General features: G+C 29.8%; 3 protein-coding genes and 1 long non-coding RNA gene across 4 annotated transcripts; 2 read left to right on the top strand and 2 right to left on the bottom strand.

Annotated features, from left to right (window-relative positions):
* Positions 1-3,738: 3,738 nt before the first annotated feature.
* On the top strand, positions 3,739-5,221 carry LOC149511705 (uncharacterized). Its single transcript, XR_016333621.1, has 2 exons — positions 3,739-3,878; positions 4,804-5,221. It is a non-coding gene; the product is annotated as an uncharacterized LOC149511705 (long non-coding RNA).
* LOC111275781 (uncharacterized) lies at positions 3,899-6,238 on the bottom strand. The gene is made up of 2 exons (XM_089754408.1): positions 5,479-6,238; positions 3,899-4,543 (listed from the first exon to the last, which is right to left on the bottom strand). Exons 1-2 carry the CDS (start codon positions 5,938-5,940, stop codon positions 4,184-4,186), a joined length of 822 nt encoding a protein of 273 aa, XP_089610534.1. The 5' UTR covers positions 5,941-6,238; the 3' UTR covers positions 3,899-4,183.
* Positions 6,239-9,135: 2,897 nt separating this feature from the next.
* Positions 9,136-9,867, top strand: LOC111276491 (Dynein light chain type 1 family protein). Its single transcript, XM_022862233.2, has 2 exons — positions 9,136-9,330; positions 9,564-9,867. The coding sequence occupies exons 1-2, from the start codon at positions 9,193-9,195 to the stop codon at positions 9,753-9,755; spliced, it is 330 nt and encodes a 109-aa protein (XP_022717968.2). The 5' UTR covers positions 9,136-9,192; the 3' UTR covers positions 9,756-9,867.
* Positions 9,868-10,662: 795 nt separating this feature from the next.
* On the bottom strand, positions 10,663-18,132 carry CNGC4 (cyclic nucleotide-gated cation channel 4). The gene is made up of 7 exons (XM_022862234.2): positions 17,478-18,132; positions 15,180-15,395; positions 13,933-14,246; positions 13,724-13,832; positions 12,678-12,914; positions 11,695-11,781; positions 10,663-11,441 (listed from the first exon to the last, which is right to left on the bottom strand). Exons 1-7 carry the CDS (start codon positions 18,042-18,044, stop codon positions 10,926-10,928), a joined length of 2,046 nt encoding a protein of 681 aa, XP_022717969.2. The 5' UTR covers positions 18,045-18,132; the 3' UTR covers positions 10,663-10,925.
* Between the last annotated feature and the right edge of the window lie 7,611 nt (positions 18,133-25,743).

The raw sequence follows: 25,743 nt of genomic DNA, 5'->3' as shown, positions 1-25,743 counted from the left end.
TTCTTTCCGAACTTTCACACCATAGATTCATTTAGAAATTGTTCAGTCAATCACCCTCATGTTCATTCAGCATTCATGTCTTGATCGTTTAAACTTCATCAATGATTCCTTGTCGTAGTTCTTTTGATGCGGCAATGCTCTTTCTTTTTGTCCTTGGATGTGAAGCAATGAACCATAAATGCCATTGTTGCTTACTCATTTGCATAATTTGCACAGTATGAAATGGAATTTACTTGGAGGGGTAGTTTTATCCTCATCTTTATCTATGCCGCATCTATTAAATTCATGAAAAATTATCTTTTATAGATTCCGAACAGATTTGAACCTCAATCCAGATGAGGGATAAAATTAAATATAAAAGTTGAATAGGATCCACTTACTGAAAAAGTTTTGTTAAATTTATTGGTTGTGGGAGAACTTGTCTTCATTATCCAACACGTTGGCTTTAGGATTTAGCTTATGGACGGTTTAAGATTGTGACATTGAAACCACCGTTCCTAAGAACCACGAATTTGGTAAAGAAAAGCAAAAAAGGATTCGAAGCAGTAAAGGCTAAAGCCTAAGCGCAAAGGGCATTACCCACTTTTTGATGAGCCAAATTTCGTTCACTTTTTTTCATTTTTCTAGTGACATATAAAGATTGTTGCTAAAAATTTTACATTGTTCGAATCCCAAAAAAAAAAAGGGAAATAAAAATGATATTGTATGTAAAAGAGATAATTATATTCTTTATACTTGAAAAAAATTTGTATAAACTGATACTTGAATAAAAAATTTGTATAATTTGTATCTTGAATTTTTAAATAATATATAATTTATATAATGAATTTTCAAATTATGTTTTATATTAATTTAATTTTAATTTTATTAATTATCTTAGCTTATATATGCAATGTTTTATCAATGTCATTAAATTATATATTCAATACACATGATATTAATATTTTTTAATATAAATTAAAAATATTTATATAATTTTTATCTGAATCATAAAAATTATTTAGGATCAATCAATATTTTTTGTCATTGATATTCACATAAATATTTTTATAAAATATTTATTATTTTTATTTAATAAGTAACATATATATATTAAAATTATATTGATTAAATATCATATAAACGAGTTAACTTAAAATATTAAATTTTAAATTAAAATAAGATATTATTTGAAAGTTCAATATATAAATTATATATATTTTTAAAGATCAATTTATATATATTTTTTTAAAATTCAAATATAAAAAATGTAATTAATTCTATATAAAATAATACAAAATTTAGTAGTAAAAAAAAATTGAAAATTTATACTTTTTTTGGGTTCTATCTTAAAATCATAACTGCAGCTATGCCATATCTATTTTCATGACTTTCTTAATTGAATTCTAGAATACCACTAAAATGGCTCTATAGTTGCCTCGTTATCCAGATCTATTTGTAATGTCCTCGTGACATATCTGAAAGGGACTTTCATAATAGCCCCCAACCCCCTTGCAGCTCGCTTACCCATCTTTTATATAAATATATATTTTAATTTATTTGGGTTTTACTAACCTCCTATAAATGTTTGAATCCAAATATTTTACGGAAACTCTCGTTTAATTTATAAGATATTATTTATTTTGATTTAAAAATTTTATTTTATAAAAAATATTTTATAAATTTAAATTTATATTTATATATCATAATAAACTTTTAAAATATATGGATATATGATTAAAATATCATAAATTTTTTTTCGTTAAAACTTAAAGTTTTTATCAAATTCAACAATAAATACATACAAAACTACTAAATCAAAGTCATATTAGATATCAAAATTTTAAAAATAATTTTTATTATATAATATTTTAGTTCTTGTAAGATTCAAAAGATAACTTTCATAATATAATACTTAACTCACATTTGACTGATAATTATTCTGATATCACTTATGAATATTTATATGTAATTTATGAGATATTATATATTTTTATCTATAAATTTTATTATTTTATCTCATAAAAGTATATCATAAATTTAAATTTAAATCTTAATTCATATATTATAACATATATTTAAAATACCTCGATATAAAATTAAAATATCACATGTCTCGATACTTTATCTTCAAATGAGTTATTGGTGAACACCAGGTTGTACTACATGCAGACGTGCATAATCAAGGGTCCAATTCTTAAGAGAAATAAAATCCTGAAATCATTGTGCTGATATGTGGAAAATTAGGTTTAGGCAGAGTATGTTACCCTTAATCAGATTATAAATAAGAAGTTGAAAAAGATTTTACATAGTCTTAAAATCCAAATGAAAGAAAATTTGACAATTTTCTTTTATGAAATGAACCATGGTTAAGTCTTATCAGTTTAGTCGAGAAACTCGCGTAGGGTGGCTTTAAGATATATTCTATGTCATATCTGGGGAAATGGGTAATAATGATTTCTTCAAAACGGTGTTACTGATAGGGACTTGTTTTCTGGAACATTGCTAAAGTAATAGCCAGAAGGAGAAGAAGACAAGAGTGACAAAAGGACAATGCTGACAGAAGAGACAAAAACGAGGCTGTTGTTTAGTCCATGTTCACTCCCTTGCTCAACTGGCCCTGTTGATGTCTGCTTGAAAGGAATATTGATTACTGATGTCATCTTCAAGATAAAACCAAGTGCTCTATAATTTGAAAAGAAAAAAAACTTATAATTTCTTAAGAAAAAAGGTAATATCAAACAAAGTGGATAAGATTAGAGCCTCATCCTTGTGAACAGGATTCGGCTTTTTGTTATTTAACGGTAAAAGATTTTTAAATTTTGTCATATATATATATATATATATTATCGATTCAAATAAATTTATGAAAAATTATTTTATGAATTTTAATTTAAATAATAAAGAGTACAAGATCCTATTTTATCACTTGAACCAATTATCTAATATGGAGGAAATTAGATTCAAACAATACTTGATATCTTATTGTCTTTAAAAAAAAAGAGTTGGAAGTTTTCCAATTGAGAACAAATGGTATGATGACTAAGCGAACATAAGTCTTTTAAGTTGATAGGAACAACCTCCAACGGGTTCATGGGGGTAATAGAAATTCTTGTTTCTTACACTGAAAAGAAGTGTACAGAATTTCATGATAAGATTTTGGTTGATTAACTGTGCTAATCATTTCAAGATTTGATTTATGTCTATAAAACTATTGTTTCATGGGGATTAAATGGTTTAATTACAGAGTTTTTAGTGATTGGTACTCATGGAAATGTCTAGGGGAATTTACACCTTTGCCTATATCCATACAGTTATATCCTCCACTTTTCCAAAAGAAGGAGCTGCTGGTTTTTGCCTGTGGTTTTTATATCTCTTATCTATCAACTTGCAATCTTATTGTCTTTTATAAGTGCAAAGCCATGTTTCAGACATTAAGCTCATGATACCTTAAATTCAAAATCTTTTAATGTTTTTATCGCTCAGAGTTTCCTTCTGATTCTATTCTTGAAGTCTGAAATGATGCCTACAAAGAAGGCATGTATTTTTGTTGCAATGGGAGCTGCAATTATACTCAAAGATCATAAGATGGAATCCCAACCATCTCCTCTCAAGCCAAAGTTGGCAGAAATTGGATCATCCATGAATCAAGTTAAACTCATTTCAGGTATGTTTTATGGACGAAAGAAGTTCATCATAGCCAGGAATGAGGGGCACCAAGCAGCAGAGGACTCTCTAAGGATGGTTGTCTATTTGAGTTCTTGGGGACCCTATTGAGTTCAAATCTTGGTCCTAGAAAAAAAATCAGTTAATCTGTGCTGAAATTTCTGTTTATACAGCAAAGGAGAGCAAGATATCCAATGTTCAGGATGAATACTTATTCCAGGAAGGTTTTACAGGCAAGTGAACTTGAAAAGTATGGCTACAATCTGAATGTTTGGAATTGTATATATTTCCTATTACAAAGAAAGAACTGCTCTTTGTTTTTGCATTTAGCATTCGAAAGTAATGACTCAAATAGTAACAAAGGTATTATGTAACGAATGCAAATGTTTCTCTCCATATCCTAAAACATAAAACCAGGAAATAAGAAATGGAAAACAAAAGTAAAAGAAATGAAATCAATACCTAAACACAACACATCCTGTACATAATTGCCTAAAAGTTGTAGCCAGAACACAATACTTCATTAATTCAATATTTTTCACATATCATCTGGCATTTGAAAGTTCTGTGAACCGAAAATTTGGTGGGAGCTGTTTTGAACGAAGACAGCAATAGCACATTTGTTGCTATTGAAACCATCCCATAGAGAAAAAGTAACAGTTCCTGAGACTGTCTTCTTAGCAGAGATGTCTTTGACAGTGCAGAGCTTCTCAAGCTTCCTAACCACAAAATCATTGGATAGGACTTTCCCTTTGTTCTCTCCTTGAGGGCAGTCATTCACCAATCCGTTCTCGTATAACGCCACCATGACATTGACACCATCGTTGTCCACCTTAGACCTCAAAGCTCCTGTTAGGTTCACTTGCAAGGTTTCTGATGTAGGCCTTTGAAAATTTGCCTGTTCAGACATAATTTGCATGATGATCACTTTTAACCTCTATTTTATATATCAGAAGAATTAACTGGTTCTTGTCAATGAAGATTAACATAAATTGCAGAAACAGATATTTGCTATACAACACTTACTAGGCACAACCCATTTTTCATTTACAGAAACAAGCATTAGTATTACTGAGTTTATATTTTTGAGCCTTTAAATGTGAATTTGTGTTAGGTTAGACCCATGGTTTTCTACTAATAGCTGCCTTGATCTTGTAGTTCAACAACATTAACAGCAGAATGGAAATGGAAAATTTCTACCCCAATGGCCATAGTTTGCAGGTGATTTATGCACTCCGCAAAAGAGATGAATGGTGAGAGATGTCCAGGAGGCTGGATTAGGAATGAGTGTGTAATAACCCATTTGCTATTTATTGCATTAGTTCAGATAAAGATACTATGGGGAACCTACCCATGTGTTCCTTCCACCTAGATTTATTATTGCTTACCAAACTCAGCTCAACCATTTCATTGTAGGGACTTTATAATTTATTTTCTCTTCATTTGATGCAAAGCATAAGATATCATGCTTATTAAATCAGTGGTACATTGTTAATTTAATGGTTTTCCAATATTTAGATATTGTACTTCCATTTTTCCTAAAGCCTATAAAATTTCCATTATGATTTCATGATTTCCTACCATAGTTCCAAGATGCAAGTCCATGAGTTAATAGTTTCAAAAAAAAAAAAAAAATTCATGAGTTAATTATTCCATTTCAGAGAGGATCCATTTCCTAAAATTTCTACATTTCTACATTTTTTTCCTTTCGCAGAGTCCAGATCATGACTAGGAATAACATCATAAAGTGTAACAAATGGCTAGATCTAGAATTCACTCAATACAAGCATAGAACAAAAATGATAAGCAAAAAATAGAAAAAACAATACACACCTGGAACGTTGGAGCAGGAAACCTGGGAGCACCAGCAATGGTGGATAGCAAAGCATCTTCATCATTAGGCACACACTGAGCCCTGCCTTGAACCACAACCTGTGGAGTAAACATGGTGTCAAGTCTCAAGGCCTCTACATAAGCCTTTTGTCTCACAGTCCATTGGCTTGATCCATAAGGGTCTTTCCACCCCATGTAATCCCAGTAATCAACATGATAAGCCAACACAATCACCGGTGCATCCAGCTGAAAATCCCCTCTCCCTAGCCTGGACAAAAGCAGCTCCGCCGCCGGTGACGTAGCACATCCCTGTGAAGAGAACAACTCCACTAGGATTGGCCCTTCAGCTGATGATGATGCTGGCGCTTCAATTACCGTTCCATTGGTTTTTCCATGTGCATGGACTTCATTTTTTGATGAAGATGATCCCCTGCCAAAACATGCAAAGAGACGACGCGCCATGTTTAACCTGGTGCTCGTCTCTCTTTTAGCCCTCAGGGGGTGCCCTAATGGTGGTCTATCAGCTCACAGGGAAGGGAGAGAGATTGATCAGAATGTGTATATATTAGTAAATATGTGATATATGAATGCAATAATATATTTAGTAAGATAAACAGAAAAGAAAAAGAAAGTTTTTTGGGGAACAAAGAAAAAAAAAAAAACAAGAGTTTTTATTATGGTAACCTGAAAGAATGGTAGGGAGGGAAATGTGGCGAAGAAGATGCTAAGAAGGGTTGGAGGGTTTTGAATATTTCCTTTTATCAATGTCCTTAAAATTGTATACTTTTTATTACTATCATTATATTTTTTGCATGGGTGAAGACAGGTGGAGGAATCATGTTGTACACCGTTGCGTTACCGACACGAAAGTGTCGGTGACACGTTGTCGGTCGGTGACACGTTGTCTTTCTGTCAAGATTGGGTTGGATGTCAGTAGGGATTGAGCACCAGCACCAACAGCCTAACAACAACGGCACCTTTTGGACCTTAAGAGGAAAGGGCTAACAAAAAATCTTAACAATAAAGAAATGAAGAAATGTTATCAGGAGAACAACCATGTAAGATATTTTTGGTTGGAGACAGTGGAGAAGTCTTTAACATTTTGGTTGAGTTTCCTGTCATTGTTTCTGATTATACCATCCTAACATAACAGCTACTACTACATTTGTTAATTGTTTGATTTGTTTTTGAGTGCAAATGATTGGGTGTTTTGGATTGCAGATCTTATAGATTAAGTTAAATAATTGAGAGGCTTAGGATTCAGTAGAGCTGGCAATGGCATTCCCTGTTAACTGTTAAGTCTCCTCACATTTCTTCATGGGCTTGTATGGTTAAGCTTTGGCAAAACTGAAAATTTTGAAGCACCCAACGTACCCATTTGGCCCATTCTTTTAGAACAGTTGCTCATTTTGCCGACAGAAACCAAAGATTCATATCTAAAACCAACCCAAATAAAAAGAGAGAGAGGTTATAAATTAGGATCTTTGTTTTTTTTTTTCCTTTTCTAATAAACATGGTGAGGAGTAATAGGGAACTTTGGCTAATTGATATATTAATTTGATATGAAATGTACTGTTCAAAAAATTTTTGATATCAAAGTTTGTCATGAAAGCTATACTATACTTTTTTTTTAGTAAAAATTTATGCTACTCGAACTCGGGTGAAATGTTGGATATAGGTATGTGCTTGATTCCTTCAATTTTTTCTAAAGTTTTATTTTTTATTTTTTATTTTTAAAGGGTTGAATCTGGAAACAGTCTATTCATATGAGAAAACTCTTTTAAGTAGTCTTCAACTTTGCTGCTTTCTCTTCTAGCTTGGTTTGTTTTCCACCTTTCTTAAGGTTCTAATATCCAAAAATTTTGAGGTGGGAGATTCTGTCTTGTTTGCCTTCCTTTCTCACAATTTAGTAATGCTTAAATGTCGTGACTTGCTGATATTTGACAATCTGGCATCTCCCAGGGCTTTGGACGGTGAACTTCGGCATTTTTTTTTCTTGTCCATTTCTTTCAAAAAAGTTTCACATGAGACATTAGCACAAGTTAATGCACGTGGCATGAATTTATTTGAACCAATATATTTCTGTAAAATCTTCATGAACATTTGACATTGATGTAGAAAAAAAGTTTTAGTTGACTGCAAGATTGAGGACATGAAAAGTCAAGATGAACCTAGTTTGCCGAATATGGTAGTTGACCAAGAAATGATTCTAGTTGCACTTTCAAAGGGCTCCAAATACCATGATTTCTCACTTCTTTTGCCCCAGAAAATTACTATTCGAGGGTCTTGTTAGTTCATCATGGCATTGTTCAATCTAGGATCTTCATTGTGAAGTTAAATTTTTGTGCGGATTAAATGATTTTTCAATTCGAATATTTTTTAAGATTGTACGAATCTTCAAATCCTTCGGCTGACATTTGGAGTTTTATATTCTTAGTGTTTGCGTGCCATAAGATTTGTTTAATTCCATCGTACAATTATCCTACTCACTAATTGACAAATTCTTAGGTCTCAGTTGATTAATCTAATTAAGAAAGTTCACTGGCCTCTGAGCCATATTTTGCCAGACATCAGCCATTGAGCCTTGATGTTAGAGTTTGAGGGCTTCTGTTTGTAACATTGACAATTAAGAAATGGTGGCACTGTTCTTTCTCTCTCAAACATTGTCACTTGAACTTGAAGGCAAGAATTAGAAGAGAAGCGAAGCAAAAATAAGATTCACCCTCCACAATATTAGGAAAACTTTTTAGTCCTCTCTTAGTCCAAATTAAGGGTTTACATTTGATTGGTTTCCCCACGAAAAAAACTTCATTGCACCACAAAAAAAGGCTAATATCTTGAAACTTAGCATAATAACATGTTGAGAGTAGCTTAGAACCTAAAAAATAAAGTCGCTTGACAGTCTATATTACTTGAATAATAAGTGGATGCTGATCTCTCTCCTCAGTGGCACTTGGATTTCCATTATTTTTCACAGTAGCCAACAGATTGAGAAACTCGAAAACCAGATTAGAAAGTTGGGGCCATATCAATTTGGCTATTTGCTCATTGCACTGTCCCTGGGACCTAACAGATTTGTTCTTTAGCAGAAACTTAACACTTCTCTGGGATTGTTTATTTACTTGAATCATGCTTGACCAATAAACTCAATATCTCATTGTTTACAATGGATTAATATTCTGGTGCACAACACTTCAGTCAAATCCTCCCTAATTTTCCCAAGAGGAAAAGCCGCATTTTACAGAACTTGTCAAATAAGACTACGAACATCATATCTGGCTGCCTCACACATGGCTAAATCCTACTGATTAGCCACAAGGAAAATTCCACTTGTACGGGTTAAATGGGACCATGATTTTATTGTAATTTTGCGTGACTAGCCTCAATCAAGCCTCCCTTTCCCTTGCATTCCATGTGCTGTTCTCCAAAGCAGTGGCAGGCTTACAAGAATTGTAGAATCAAACACGGGTCCACTAGGTTTCTGCAGTATAGTGGCTCTTCAGCATAATTCCACAGAATCTGTTAGTGGCCACAAGCATAGAATCCTTACGTGGTTGACCCACTTGCAGTAGCCACTTTATTCCAAACTGAAAATAATCTCCACCACTACTTGTAGTTAATCCATAACTTAGTATAAATAGGCTCATTTTGCTCCATTGTATCAGCTCAAACTTTGTTAGAACAAAACTTTTGTGAACTTCTTGCATATTAACCATGCTGGAAGGCAAGGCAGTCATTGGAGAGACTGATATGCTTCAAACCATGCAGCAGGATGCTCTTCATCTAGCCGCAAAAGCCCTCGACTTCTTCGATGTCACTGAAGCTACTGAGATAGCTCGCTTCATAAAGAAGGTAAAGTAACAAGTAGACAAGAGTTCTATTTTAGTCAATAGACTGTCATGGATTGAACTCTGGTCACTGAAACTAAGAGTTGAACACTCTATGTCTTCAAGTTAATGGAAATTGTACAATTTTGAACAAGAATGAATTGGTTCATAGCAGACTGAACCAATTCCATTCCATCTGATGTAGTCCACAATATTTTGTCCTGCCTTGTTCATGAAGGCTTTGTATTTTGGATGCAGGAATTTGACAGAACATATGGACCTGGGTGGCAATGCATTGTTGGAACTGATTTTGGTTCATTTGTGACACACTGCTCTGGCTGCTTCATTTATTTTTACGTTGGCAGCCTCGCAATTTTGCTTTTCAGGGGTTCTTCTGTTCCAGAAGCTGAGCCAAACCAGTTTTCTGCTTTCGAGACAATGAAAGCATAGCATTTACTTATATTTCTTTACTTCTTGTACCAACTTTAGTTGTGTAGTTCAGAAATATATATTTTCATTAAAATTAAAGCATAGAAGCAAAGAAGGAAGAGTTTCAACTTCAGCAATCTGTGTTTTTCCCTTTTATTCTCCACTTTCTTTCTCATTGCCTTTATTGGCATAGGATTGTGCATCAGAAGTAATTTGTGCACATGAGATACTCTTAATTACCAGATGATTACAAGTATTTATGCTTGTAATCATTTCATCGAACAACGCAAGACATAAAATCCAGGCCAGGAAAGTTAAATTCCAGGTTTAGGCTATGGCCTAGCCAATTCAGTAATCTTGGAGAATATTAAGTTAGAAGCAGCATTCATTAAATAACTATGGCAAGCCGTGGAAATACAATGATGGACTTCTAAATGGAGGAATTGCAGAGGCTGTTTCTTTTCCTAGGAGATGAAGAAAATATTGGTTTCCCAGCAATGAATCATATCCATTTATCTAAAAAAAAAAGCAAAATGCAGTTTTTAAATGTGGATAAGAAAGTGTCCAGGTCTCAAATTTATCAACCATAGAATCTATTTCCTCATTTCCTGAAGTAAATGCATGGTAGTAACTTTCTTTGACCAAAAAAAAATTGGTGAAGCAATCCTGGTAGTGTCAGCTAGGTGAATTGATTGCTGCAATAAGAGATCAGGATTTATCTGGACTGTCCATATCCATATGTTATATGTGCTTTCCTTGAAATATTTTCAGGACAGTAGGCAATAACAAGAGGAATATTGTTCAAGTTTTAACAGTGCAAGTGGTATAGCAGGATTAGAAATTTTATCCTAGTCTTTCTACTAAAATTTATCCTTTTTTTTTGTTTGCTTTTATAAGGTTAATGTAAGATAACTCAACAACTAAAACAGAGAGCCAACGGTCTTGTGATTTATTGGCAGAGTATTAGACTTTTAGGTTTAACGATTCGGGTTTAAATCCTTGCCTGCATTTTTATAGAACAAAACCACAGGCCGAATCAAAGTAAACAATAGTCTCATACTCAATCAGGTCATTACAGGTGGTATCCGAGCATGTACTACTCTAAAATACAGGAACAAAGAGGACTTTCAGAGCCTACAGCTGCACTTTCATCAGGTAAATTCCACATTTGACACATCATTTTTCACCCTTTCAAAAATCAATATCATCTTGATTTGGCTTTGGTGAAGTCAACATAGCTGTATAAAGCCTGAGCCTGTCCTCCCCCAATGAGTTACTCCTCGACAAAGGTCTCCGGGGCCTAATAAACGACAGTGAAGTAAGCGTTAACCGGTGCTTATACCTCCTCCAGGCCAACTGAATTGCCACAGCTGCCCAAGTCCTCCACCCTGGAGAGTAATACCTTGCACTCCTCTTCACTCCTTCCTTAACAAACGTGTATCGAAAATGTTGTGTAACATATTTAACATCTTCAGCTTCCAGGCCAAATGCCTCGGTAGTTTCAAGAGTTACAAGTGTTGAAGTAGATGGTGGCAGTCTTTCGATAAAGGGTCTCCGAAGACACCATGACAAGAGCTCATCACCACTGAAATTTCCAGGGCCTAACATACAGCAACTTTTGACACCATCTCGGAGAACTTGGCTACTTTGGAGATGTCCCCTTACTACAAATAGCATTCTTTGCACAGGGTCACCTTCTCTAGTTATCTACATTAATATCAATGAGTAAGAACACGTTTTCTTGTTCAAAATTAGTCTTTGATGATTGATTTAATTCGCCTATGTTGATCTGACTTTTTTTTTTCTTTAAATATTCGTGTCCAACACAAATCCTACGGACATGAATGTGGAAATTCAACTCTAAATATACGTAAAAATTTTAAAAAAAATGCTAATTTACTTATATATTTTTACTTGTGTGCCTATTCCATTTCTCAAAGAAAATCAAATTGGAACTTACAGTTTCTCCTTTGGTGAAAATTAGGGACTTCACACGATCACAAATATTCTCTAGGACCAAATCATCCATGTGTTGGAATAATGGTACCTGAAAACAAAGTCAAAATTATATTAGAAGCCAATTTTGGTTCAGTCTCTGATCCAAGCCCATATATTGGACATGCTTTTCTTAACTTGTTGTTGGGTCTCTTTTGGAATAAATTTTTGTTGATTTGCTGTGCTGTGGGCTGTTGGCCCAATAATTTGATTCTGAAACAGCAGAAACATGATTTTTTTTTTTTGTTTTTCTGAGGAGCATGCTATTTTAATCTATACTGTCAGCTAATTTCATAAACTAAATTTGTTATTCTATTAATAAATTTAAATTAACTTTTCTTAAGTTAGGGAAAAGTTATTTTCTATTGTATGATGCTACCCCAGAATTTTCTTTTTTAAAAAATATATTTATGTATATAATATCAAAAAGTAAAAAAAATTTTTGTAAGGACAAAAAAAAAACTAGCTGAATAATAAGAAAAACGTGAAAAATATTATATTCTTTTTCCAAATGCCATAGGTGGGATCCTCCCGAAAATATTCAATAAAAAATCATGCCATTTTGATTATGTTACAATTATTTTTTCATGTACCTTTATGTCAGCCCTACGATATGCATTATTTGATTGATTAAAAAAATTTGATAATAAAATGACGTGATGTTATAGTAAATTTTTTCTACCAATTATTCAAATAAAGCATTAATTAGTTTTTAAAATTCGATTCCTTCTTTGTCCCATAGAAGATGAAATTTAGTGCAAAAGTTTGAAATTCCAAATTTAGGGATAATATCTCTATTTTTTGGTCTTCCTCCTAATTGAGTTTTCATCATTGAATTCTTTGAAAGTGATGAATGGTAGTAGTATTCTTTTTTCATTATTTTAAGCTAAATTTGTCCCAGGAAGGGAGGATTTTGGTGCTTATAATTTCTATTGATTAGGGTGTTACCTGTCTAACTAAATCCAGGCAAAGATGGTACTTGATATCTCTCCTAAGCCCCTCAGGGAGGTTTCTGATCATCTCACATTCATCAACACCGCGCATCGCTGCCCACCGTTGTCGCTCATAGTTCCGGACCCTCTGCCGAAACCCCGAAGGAAGTCGCCTCTTCCTCATCCACCACTCTATATTCCTCATCTTCAGCTGCATTGCTTGTTTCTTTGACGTAGTTGCATGCAAAAACACCTACATACACCAGCCATACAAAAGAAAAAATAAAACAAATAATACAAACACATATTTTAATCCAATTCCTTTTCTTTTTACTTATTATGCTCGAAATGAAAAGTGAAAAGCTAGTTTTAGGGTGTGGGTCTAGTATGAATGTGGGCTAGTGGAAGAATGTCAGATTTTTTTATGTAAACAAAATTGTCCTATGCATGCCTGAACGTGAAATTATTTAATGATTGTACAATATCACAAGGACACACAGAATCCTAGATGGGTTCCACCACCTGATCTTGGCAGCCTTTCGTTTTATGCTTTGGTCAAAACCAACATTTTCTCGAGGCCTTAGTGCATATGTTACATCTACTTCAACTTCACTGTCATCACCATCGATATTTCTGTTTTTGATTGCTCAATGCTGATATCGATTATCATTATCTTTAAAGTCCCTTAGTTTTTACCGTTAATCTAATATTTTTAACTATTAAGATATTGATTACGAGTTATTTCAAATTTAAATCATTTTAAATTTTATTAGAGGTGATAGATGAGTAAAATAAAAAAGTTTGAGTTCGATTATTTCAAATTTAAATAATTTTAAATAATAATCAGTTCATGGGATCTTTTCAAATCCATATGGCTTTGAGTTCATATTATTTAGGTTAATTTTTTCTTTTTCTTAGAATGAATTTAATTCAATTTAAATTTATATTCAAATTCAGACTCATTTTATCCCTTCTAATTTTACTTTTTACATGTGCAGTTTATTAAAATATATTTAAAAAAGTAAAAAATAAAAATCAAGAATAATAATTTTTCTTTTGTACCTTGATGTTTCCAATCAACATCGTGACCAGGAGGAGTCCACTTGTAAGAACAATGATGTTGAAAACAACTTCTAGCCATTCTGTTGTGCTCTCCAAATTCCCAAAAGTGCTGATCATTTACACACAAAAAAAAAGCTGGTTTAATAAAAGAAAATAAAGGTCCTGAAGTGAAAATTTCAAGCAAACTTAAAGAGATTGAGAGACTGAACCTGAGAGTCATGAGACCCCAAAAGATAGGAAAAAGTATTTTCTCAAGGCGACTATCATTGGTTACAAGCTGAACAGTCCATTTATAAGCTCCATAATCGTAGTTATCAGTACTATCAATGCATGTACTTCTTGCTTGCTTGTTTTCTCCCCAAACCAGCCTTGCTTTATCCCTCACCATTTTACTTGTTCCATAGTAAATTGGCTCTTTGCAAGCCAATAGTCTCAGGTCACAACCCTCCACTCCTCTGCATTGCTCTTTTAAGCATTTTGCTGACCTTTGGATCCCTAGCAAGTACCAGCATGCCCCGGCCGCCTGCACCGGACCGATTAGAGAGATAAATTAAAAAAAAAAAAAAGCTTGAAATAGTGAAAAGATTGAATATTTTTTTGCACTGTAGTAATAGTTCAAGGAACATTTTTTTTTTTTATGCATTTGGAGAGCATATTTTTGTTATGAATTGCCCAGGCATTAATTCCCAAAAGTACTTCTAATTAAAAAATATAATTTCAGAAAAGGACAACTACTTGAAATTATACTAAACTGCTGAGAATTTATCAACCCTTTGAATGAATATTTTAATAGATTTATTAATTAATTACCAATATTTTTACCCATCTTTTTGGAATTAAAATTCCATAATTTCATATGGACCACAGGGTATGATTTTAATAATTTGTTTTCTCCTAATCCCTAACTTTTTCCTCCTGCATGAATCACGAATTAACAAATGGGGAATCAAAATATTAAAAGTAGTGTAGCATTTTTCACCTTTGTGAAACTTTTATTTTTTTTTTCACTCCCCTTTTGTGTCTGATCTTTTTTTCATCTGTGAGAATAAGACAAAATTATTTTGGCCATATGAAAATGTCATGACGACTCAAAATCACTTTATCAACCCACGATTGCTCAAACTTCAAATTTAAAAATTAATTATTCGATTATTCTCCCACTTTCCATTTAAAAAGTTCGAGGGATATTCTTTCACAATCACTTCAAAAAAAAAAATTGTTCCCTAAACTTTTGATCCTAATGACAAAGAAACAAAATATCATTATGTTGTAAAAGATAAAAAGATCGATTCACATAATTATTTTTAAAAAATAATATTTAATACGTTTGATGTTCAAATTTTAATATTTATAATGATTCTCTTATTATTATTAAAGTGCAATGGTTTTTATAAAAAAAATCATGATTTTAAAACAAAAGAGTAAGACTATGCTATTAAACATTAAATTAACTTACATGCGAGGCGACAAAATAAGCAATCATATTGAGAGCAATCCCCCACCAAACGGTTCCAAAGATGTAGCCGGAAAGGCTTTGCATTCGGCGTAAGAGGCAAACGGAGTGGTAAATCTTCGGAAGGTATTGGAAGAGGAAGATGATCAAGAACACCGTCATTACTAGGGTTATCGATCCTCTTTCCAACAGGGATGGAATTGCCACCCATAGTACAATCTACATCACATTTCAAATTCACGTTAGGCACAAGTATTCGATTTTGTATAATATAAAATGCATGTTTATACTAATTAATTTTTCATTTGTTTTAATTATATGTACTCGTGTTCGGCATTTCTTAATAAATAATTTTAATTTTTTATTATTTAATTTTAAAATATTAATATTTTAAATATTAATATATTTTTTAAAAAATTTCAAGTCATTTGAATATGAGATGAATAAACTTTTTGATTTTTGAATTTTGAATTTTGAATTTTGAGTAATTAAAAGTTTTCAAAAATCAATCAAATGTGACCTAACGCTGACTCATGGACTACGTTCAATTAAACTCTTAATGTTACTCAAAGAAACAAGGGAGGCTGAGCCAAATTAAAAATGCTTTGTATCTTTAATTGTTTTAATATCTAATTTTTTAAAATGAAAAAAAAAAGTTAAACTCAATCTTAATTTCTTGCTTAATGTCATATTTTTCGGTTCAAATTTTAAAATAAAAAAAAAAAAACTAAAAGAGAAAATTTGTTTATAAAATACTTTTTTTTTGTTTTATTATGGAGTATTTTTCTAACCATAGGTTTGTAGTTCCTATCAAATCAAGGCACCCTATGCATGTAGCACGTTAGAGTTCCACTTAAATTATGATAATAATAGTAGTACGTTATCTCTTTTGAGAGACTAACATTTTGAAATTTTACCAATGAATTATAGTTAAGTGATATCAGAGTCTGCTAGTGTAATTTATTAATAAAATATTAAATTTTTAATTTTAATAATTACAAAAATATATTTTTTGATATTTTTAAATATAAAAAAAATTAGAATTTGTTCTAAAATTGTAGGTCTCAAATTTAAATCCTAATTATATAAAAACAAAGACAAAAACAAAAAAACTTCTTGAAAATTTCCCTAAAAATTAAAAATATGATCAAATTAAAATAATGATGTAATTATAAAAAAATTGCATATATATTATATATATATAATAAAAGCAACAAAAATAACAAATACTAGTAATAATATTGCAAAAAAAAAAAAAAATCTAATCTTCTGTCACTAATTAAGATAATTGAAAATAATTGCATAACGCGGCATTTAGATGAAAAGTTTTAAATTCCAATATTGGAAAATTTAATATTTGTAAATTTATAATTTCTAAATTAAATTAAGAAAAATATCATTGGAAAATTCATCATGGATGTGGCATATGGGGCTCATAGTTATGCTAGAGAAAATCAACAGTGACCAAAAGCATATATAGCATATGTTATCAACCATCCAATCTAAGGTTTAGTGATTATTATCTTTTTTTATGGATTGACAATTTACAAAGTAATATTCTATTTTTCTTTAAAAAAAAAAAAAAGGAGACCTATTCATAATGTTTAATTAGCATGATAAATATATTTTTATGATGAGAATTAAATTCTATAAAGGGTTATATTCCTTTATATATTTTCAATCTTACTAATAAAATTAACAAAATTGCATTTCATTTCTAATAAAAGATAGAAATAATTGAATTCTCCCTTAAAGTCAACACATCTTAATCAACAAAACATTTTTTAAATGCATGGCCAATAAATTATGATCAAAACATTAAAAAAATGACAAATTATATCAATGAAAGATTAAAAAATCTTTTGAACTATTTATTCTTACAATTATACCCTTCCCAAAATTGAAAAAAAGGACATAGTTACATGACATGTTTGGGTAATGTCCGAGGGGTATCCCTTGCATGCATAAAAATGATTAATGGCATGCACTTGTCATCTTTTCTAACACTAGTGTACAAAAATACATTGAATCAAGAATCATGAAAAAATCTTACCCTTTCTATCACATTAATTAATGAGACATTAGTTTATAAATATTTGTTAATGATATTAATTATAAGATTTTTTTAACTTTATAAATTAAATTTAAAGATTGACATATATATTTTTAATATATTTGTGTTATTATGTTAACTTTTTTCGTAAAATTTAAAAATTCAATTAACGATAAATAAGATAATTTTTAAAAAAATATAATTTAAGATAATGATGCAAAATTATTTGTTAATAAAAATTAAGTTACCTGTGGTAGAGGTAGGATTACTAAGAGATCAAAGAAGAATCCCTTCTTGGCTTTCAAGTACTTGAGGGCCACGTGGCGAGTATTCATGCCACTTCTTTCTCCTCTTCCTTCACCTTCATCTGCGTCGTCGTTGGGGCGGTATGATAGTCTTTTGGCCATCTTTAATTGCAGCCACATGTTCCACACGTGCAACGCGTCGGTCATGCAGCGGAGAACAGTCACGGTGATGGCGAACCACCCGTCGACGAAGAGGCACATACACGTTTCGCTTATAGAGAGAGCGTAGAAGAACAATGGGTCCACAAAGAGGCCCGTGGCACACACAAGGAGGAAAACCCTATTCCATTCTTGAACCCATTTGGCTCTCGGGTCCAAAACTTGCCCCAACGACCACCCTTTCCGGCGAGGACCGCACATATACAAGCTTCTGCAATCTTGTGAGCTTTCTTCTTCATCTTCTAACAATTCTTCTCCTATTTCTTGTTCTTGTTCTTGTTCTTCATCTTCGTCTGTAAAATATTGCATGTGCGTTGCACGTGAAAGTGAAAATTCTCCTTCACTTGCCATAGAGAAAGAAAAAAAAATTGAGCTAGTGAGAGGTTGCCACTTGAGAGAGGGAATATAAGCAGGAAATTGTTGGAGGGGTGGATTGAATCATTGAAACGTGTATCAGAAAGGACATAATAATTGGAGCGGAACTAAGGGGAGACAGTAACGTATGTACAGACAAATTTCTGAATGTACTTTAATGCCCTTGACCCATCATGCATTTTTTTCTTCAATTTTCAGTCCTGTGATTTTATTTTTTTTTTTAGTTAACCCAACAAGGAATAAAGGGAAATTAAATGGTTTTTGTAAAGAAGGTATTATCTCTCAAGTTTGTTAAATATTGAATTTTTTATAATTTTATATTTAAATTAAAATTTTTATAAATTATCAATTAATTTTAAAATTAAAATTCTATGTTATTGTTTTTATTTATTATTCTTTTTAAATTTAAATTTATCATGTGATAAGTTTTTATTTTCATCTACTTGTGATGAAATTTATTCGATGTTATTTCACATACGTTAAATATTGAGTTTCTTATAATTTTATATTCAAATTAAGTTATTTCATATGTTGCCAATTGATTTTAAATTTAATGTTTGACTGGTATGATATATCTAGGTACACCCAAATCCTCTGTTAATTCACTTAGAAAAGATTAACAAAAGAATAAGATTCATTGTATAACAAAAAAAGGGGAAAAAAATGAAACTTCTGCTAGCATATGCAGTGTATAAGTACAACTTTTTCTTATAAAATATTATTAGAAGAAGAAATATAAAGCCATTAGCTTTGTGGCTTTAAAAATCATTCTTTTTTATGTATGAAACATGAAGTCATTTCAATGGAATAGTTTTAATTCAGTAATTGGAGATTTAATTAGTAGCATGGGTTTCAAATTGTTGAGGCTTTTGCTTTTTTCAATGATTTACCATGGTGACTAAAGTCTTAACCACTTGAGAGTCTTGGAAGAGCCAGCAAAATTTTCTTTCTTTTTTTTGCTTGAAGATCAGATTCTATAATATAAAGAGAGATATGCAATCATCAAATGCCTACTTATCATTTATCACAATGGGAACCACATTAATTCTTTTCCTAAAGGTTTTGTTCATGCTTTGGCAAAGATGAGGAGACAACCAATTTCAACTTGGCTATGAATATGTTTTGGTTTAAATCTTTATTTTTTGGAAAATGATGAAAAGTTCAAAAATATAATCTGAATAAAACACATATAATTTTGGTTTTACTTTTTGCTTTTAAAATATTATATTATTTATGCACATTCTTGTTATCTATGTTTCTCTTTTTCAAATTTTGAATCATTTATTACCAAAAAAAAAAAAAAAAAACTTCAACATGTTTATTTCTTATATTACATTGTCCAAAAAAATAGCCTAGCATTAAGTTTGCCAGCATATCACTTGAAATTTCTGCATTGCAATTAATTAATAATAATTTTGAAATGTGTAGGATCCATTAAAATATTATGTAAAATTCACATTTGTAAATGGTAGATTTTGTATAATTTTAAATTATGATTAAATAATTATAGGATTGTAGTAAAAAAAATTGTAGGTGAAATGGTTTTATTAAATTTAGATACATTTGGTTTTGCATTATATCATCATATTTTTATTTCTTCTACAATAAAAGGAGAAAGATTTAAATAACATCTTATTTTGAAAGATTTTTGTTTAATTTCTAGAAAAGAAAAATAAAAGGAGGGTTTTTTATGAGAAGAGAAAAGAGATTAGATCATTATCATTTTTTTTTTCTTTATATGATTTGATCTAACATGCACATGGTAACAATAGTACAATCTATTGTATTGTCAATTCTCAATAGAAAATAAAAAAAATAAAAAAAAATCTTCCAAATGCAACATAAAAAAATTGACCATATACATGTGTCTAAATATTTTTAAAAAAATTCAAATGCCCAAAAATTCTATATATGTCCATAGGAACATACATTTTATATCAACTCCTAAGAATAGGAATGTTTTTAGTTGATGTGGAAGGTCATTTAATAATCTCATAACTCATTAATTTAAAGCAAAGAAAAGTATATAAAATATTTAAAAACAAAATTAACAACCATATATGTGGTTTGGCTGGCTAGACCATTTTTCTTTATTAGTATTAATTATTGGCTATAAACAGGATTTTTTATCTAATAAATCCCATATATATCTTAAAGTTTGATAATACTTACTTTTTCAATATACAAAGAATATATGATCATCACATCATATGATATAATTTTATTTCGTCTCATAATTTAAACTTTGAAACTTTTAAGACATAATCGATACATGATAAGAGATAATATTGTCTCGTTTCATAATTTAAACTTCAAAATTTTTTAAGATATAATCTAAAATTCTTCCCATTAAAATATCTTTCGAAACATTTTACACTTATAATTTGCTATAATTTGCATATATATATATATATATATATATATATACATATATCTATGAATAATATCATGTGCAGCTTCTTACTTAATTTTGTCTAAATTGTTTTAACAAATTTTTGAGGCATAATTTGTTAAACCTATTCGCACGAGGGCATGGAAAAAGCTGAAGAAGACGAGAAAGTGCAGTTCTCAAAGTTAAAAAAAAAAAAGAAATATAGAAGTAAAAGTGTAAAGTGAATGTTGAGAACTAAGTTTTTGTGTATAAATATATGTTTTGTTGTTATATATAATATTTTCTCCATTAAAATTTCTTTGGTAATTTCAATTACAAGGACCACCACTAAGAAAGGGGTACCCCAATTTAAAAAATTGTGACTCCATTGTGCTAGACATTTGAAGATCATCCTTTTCCAAAATAATAATAATAATTACGAGTACCTTCACTAAAAAAGGGGACCCCATTTTGAAAAATTGTGACTCCATTGTGGTAGACATTTGAAGATCATCCTTTTACCAAAAAAAAAATTTCAAATTTAGTTAATTGGCTAAAGACAAAGTCCCAAGTTATTAAATTTAATAATGTTTAATTAATTTTCATAAAAAAAAAATAATGTTTAATTAGTCTAATGGGAATGCCCAACTAATTAGTTAAGGTTCAAGATTTTATTTTTCCTTTTCATTTGCTTTTTGACAAATTTGAAAAATCCCATTATTTTTAAACTCGTGAATCTCTCTTTTGATGTGTGTGTGTGCTTAGGTAAGCATGCTTTCAACAACTTCGCTAATAAAATGAATTAAATTTTAAAAAAAATTAATAATAATATAATTTATTAATAAAATATTTTTTAATAAAATTTATTGATAAAATATTATACTTTAATTTTAACGACGAAGATTCAGTTTTTGAAAGTTTCAAATACTTTTTTAAAAAAATTCAAGGAAAAGATGCATGTTTGATGTAAAATTTAATTGAATTTAAAAAATTATTTTACTTCAACTTCACTCTCTTTCATGATATAAAATTTTTTCTTTTTTTTTATTCTCACCGTATAAAAATCCTTTTATTAAAAAAAAATTTTACAATAGATTTAATAATTTAAAATATAACATGATGATACAACATAAATACGATATAAATATAAAACATGAAGATAACATAATTTAAAATTTTACTAATAATTATGTATAAGTTTAACAAAATAAAAAAATATATTTTAAAATTTTTTTATCAACACGAATTATGATATATAATTTTTATATAAAATATGATATAAATACATAAATTTTAATATTTTATATAACATAAATATACGAATCATCAACTCCAATTTACAAAATTTTTCAATTATTTAAAATGTCCACATCATAAAATCCACACCAGGAAATACTCCATTTTTTCACCCCATGTTACCTTCGGTGTATTATAACATTTAAGGTACATTTTCTTTACAAAACCAAAGGTACTATGCATTAAAAATGAAAAAAAAAAAAAAAAAAAACGTATAGCTCTCGAATTTCAAGATCCGATATGCCATGGTAGCATGAGAATTCAAAAACAAGAAAGAGTAATTTTCTAATTATTTGCCACACCTATAATGTTGTGGACCGTTGTCCTTATAGCTTTCAAAATTTAATGAAAATAATGACTTTATGTTTTTTCTTGGGAATTTAAAAAAAACAAATAATAATAATAATACTCCTTTCTTAGCTACCTTCCTCGCTCTTTCCTCTTTCCCTTTCAAGTCTTAAATAATCATGTAATATATTTCTCAGGAGAATATGTTGATATCACAATAATAAAAATAGTTGTCTGGTAAAAAATAATTCCAGATCATAAGCCCAATGCACAATGATTGCCCTGTTCTGTACCTTAAGATATTGTTTGATTTGATATAAAAGATTTTATAATTTTATGAAAATTTATATTTAATTTATAAAATATTATTTATTTTTATAAAAAAAAATTTATTTAAAATATCGATAAATAAAAATTAAAGATAAAAAAATCTAAAATAATTCAATATAAAAAAAACCCAAACTTGGAAGCATATTAAAATGATTGTATCTTTCATAAAATCTAAAAAAATAATTTGATTTATTCAAACTCAAATATGATCTAAACCTAAAAATTTCTAAATTCGAAATAAACCAAATCTAGTAATGTATGAACCTGAACCAGCCTAAGTTGATCCATTTGTCAACTCTTATTTTAAGTTTGATGATGTAATTTAAAAGTTTCAAAATAGAAATCATTTGGGTTCGAGGGGTACTTTGGAGAAAAAGAAAAAACTAAAGAACAAACAAGAAATGAAAGCAAGAGAGGCAAAAAGAGGGTGTTGAACGAGACATTGATATAGTTACGGTCTTATTCACAGATAAGTTCAAAAAACACAGGTTCTATGCAACTTCGTTTTTTGTTTTCTTGTTCATCAATAATATTATATATAAAACATAATAATCCTTTTCTATTCTCAAAAAGGTTTCTTGGCCAAAGGGAAGTTAGCCACTCCAACACTTCATCTCTCTCTTTTATTTATTTATTTATTTTTTGCCTGTATGTGATGATTAGCGAAGCTACAATTAAAACAATAATAACACCTCAATTGTTGGCAGAGAAGGTACAAAAATTTTGAAATTAATGAGTTTCGATTTGATTTGTTTTTTTAAAATTAATTTTTTTTTAAAAAAAAATTGAATATCAAACCTAATCGAATCGAATGGTATAAAAAAAAAGTCAGAGTTTAATCGGGATCGAATTTTAGGTAAATTCGATCTTATCTGATTCGATATATATATATAAATAATTTTTTAATTATTTATTTAATTTTATAATTATTTATATATTTAATTTTATATTTATATTAAAAATAACATTTTATTAACTTCGAATCGAATCGGATTTAAATATAAAAATAATTAAAAATTATCGAATCGAGTTCGAATTTTACATATTTATAATCAGATCAAATTTAAAACAAATAAAAATCTATTTCGATTCGATCCATTGTCATCTCTAATTTTTAGGTACTAATGAAAACAACATGCTAAATTATTGGATTAAAATATGGACTTTACATAGTGATCATAGCAAAATGTATGGTTCTATAGATATCGCTCTCACTCCTAGCTAGCTTTAAAGTTGTAGCTTTCTTTTTATTTTGACAAAATGATAGTCCAATCAAACTTTGTTTTTTTGGAGATATCATTTCTTTGAGTAACAATTACGTCTAGATTCTACTAAAAGGAGAGATTTTTCAACCAACTTATCATATATGTTCATGCGAATGCAACCGGTTAGATGGTGATGAAACCCTCTCAAGTAAGTTTTTTTGAAAATTTTTTTGCTAGCCAAAACCTAACCATGGACACCCAAAACTTGGTACAATTCAGAGAAAGGGACCCCAAATAAAGTAACATGTGGGAATGAGGTGATGAGTAGAGGAAGATCTCGAGGACCACCTAATTAAAGCTTGAATTGGATTTTCCTTTGGCGTTTGGTTTTTCCTTAGAATTTTCCTGGAAAATCCCTTTCAAGAATTTGATGGTATTCGTCTCAGTTCCCCTCGATATCCTTGTAGGATGGATTGTCAATTAGATCCGTACAATTTTTCACCAAAGGAAAAAAACACAAATCCCGTACGGAATCTTCAATCAAAATCTTTCACTTCACAATTTTATGTACATTTTTTATATCCATTTTTTGACAAATAACTTTTCTAAGCATCCGATGCTCAAATAATTTAATATCTATTGTCAAATTACCATTGCAATTTTCTTTCCAAGGTTCATACAATTTAATATAGTTTTGGTAGGGAAAAAAAAAAGGGTTTTCCATAATCAATGTCGGTGGTTCATGAGTCAATTTTTTATCAGCAATTTTTGTCGATTAATTTAGGATTTAGCTAGATTCCTACATAGTAAATGATATGATTATAACATATGTTAATTATGGAGTTAAAGCAATGTCTATTATGAATTTGAGACCATAGGAGAAGTCAAAGCGAAATGATATCCAATTTGAGACAAACTTACTTGTGGTTATATGTGTCTACAGGGATATATATAAATTTTTTTTTTTAAGTTTTTAATTTATTTTTAAAATTTTTTTTATCTTAATTGAAGAAGATATTACATGTTTAAATTCTCTCAAATCCACAACCTTTAAGTGTCAACTTCAATAACATACCATCTGAAGGAAGGGATAATCAGCGTATATAATATTATATATATATGCTTAAATTTGAGTTAAATGTAATTCAAGTTTAGAGTTTTTTTTTTTTTATTATTTTATGTGTTGTTGGGTTAGTACACAATAAGAAATAACAATCTCTCATCTCATAAATTTTATTTTAAAATTTAAATTTAAGATTTGTAAGAGGAAGTTTTAAATATTAATCATTAAAATATTTTTTGAAAGTCCAAAATTGGAGTTAAATCTTTTCTTATAATTTTTTAAAAAATTTTAATTTACCCTTAATCTTTAAATTTTATTTATTTATTTATTTTTAAAAAATATTATATATTTAAATTCTTTCAAATTCATAATTTTAAAAAATTTAATTAAAATACATATCATCTAAATCAATACTTGATACAATTTTATTTTTTTTTTACTTAGCCATTGAAAATTACTAATGCATAAATAAGAGGCTGTTCAAAGAAAATTGGCATAAAAAAAAAAAAAAAAGGCTACTCAATGAAAGATTCAAAGCCTATTAAAAGATTAAGGGAAAAATGAACAATGTGACTATTGACTTAAAGTTGAAAATATATACTGTTGATAGGTTATTCGCAGGAGAAAGCCTACATGATAAATTTTTAATTTTTTGTCTGTTAATTTAATGATATTAAGATTGATTCTTGCTTTTTTTTTTTTTTTTTATGGACTAAACTACAACGAACAAATCATTGTCAAAATTACTTGCCTTTATTATGAATTAAATTCCAAAAACCAATAGAAACTGAAGTTGACACCTCAACTAATAATAATAGAAAAAATTTTATCAACGGAATGCTTCAAAAAAACATATTTCGAAAAGTAAGATTCTCGGAAGAAAATTAATTTTTTTTTCAAATTAAACGCACTTTAAAAATCTTTAAAATTTAGAACACATTCAATTATAGATAATAAAACGAAATTTTTTTTTTTTTTTATCAATTAAGATTCGATTCCCATATTAAAATTTTGAATTTGTTAGACCTATAGATGGGCATAGGCAAAAATTTAGGCCCAACATCAACATGGGCTAGACTTGACCTGAATTGAATACCCGACCCGATCAAACCAGTCCGATTG

This window comes from Durio zibethinus, chromosome 25 (genome assembly GCF_047325235.1).
Source record: "Durio zibethinus cultivar Kanyao isolate XHJ-2024 chromosome 25, ASM4732523v1, whole genome shotgun sequence".
Taxonomy (NCBI): Eukaryota; Viridiplantae; Streptophyta; class Magnoliopsida; order Malvales; family Malvaceae; genus Durio; species Durio zibethinus.
Note: the sequence above shows the minus strand (reverse complement) of the source record. Positions and strands in the feature narration are given on the sequence as shown.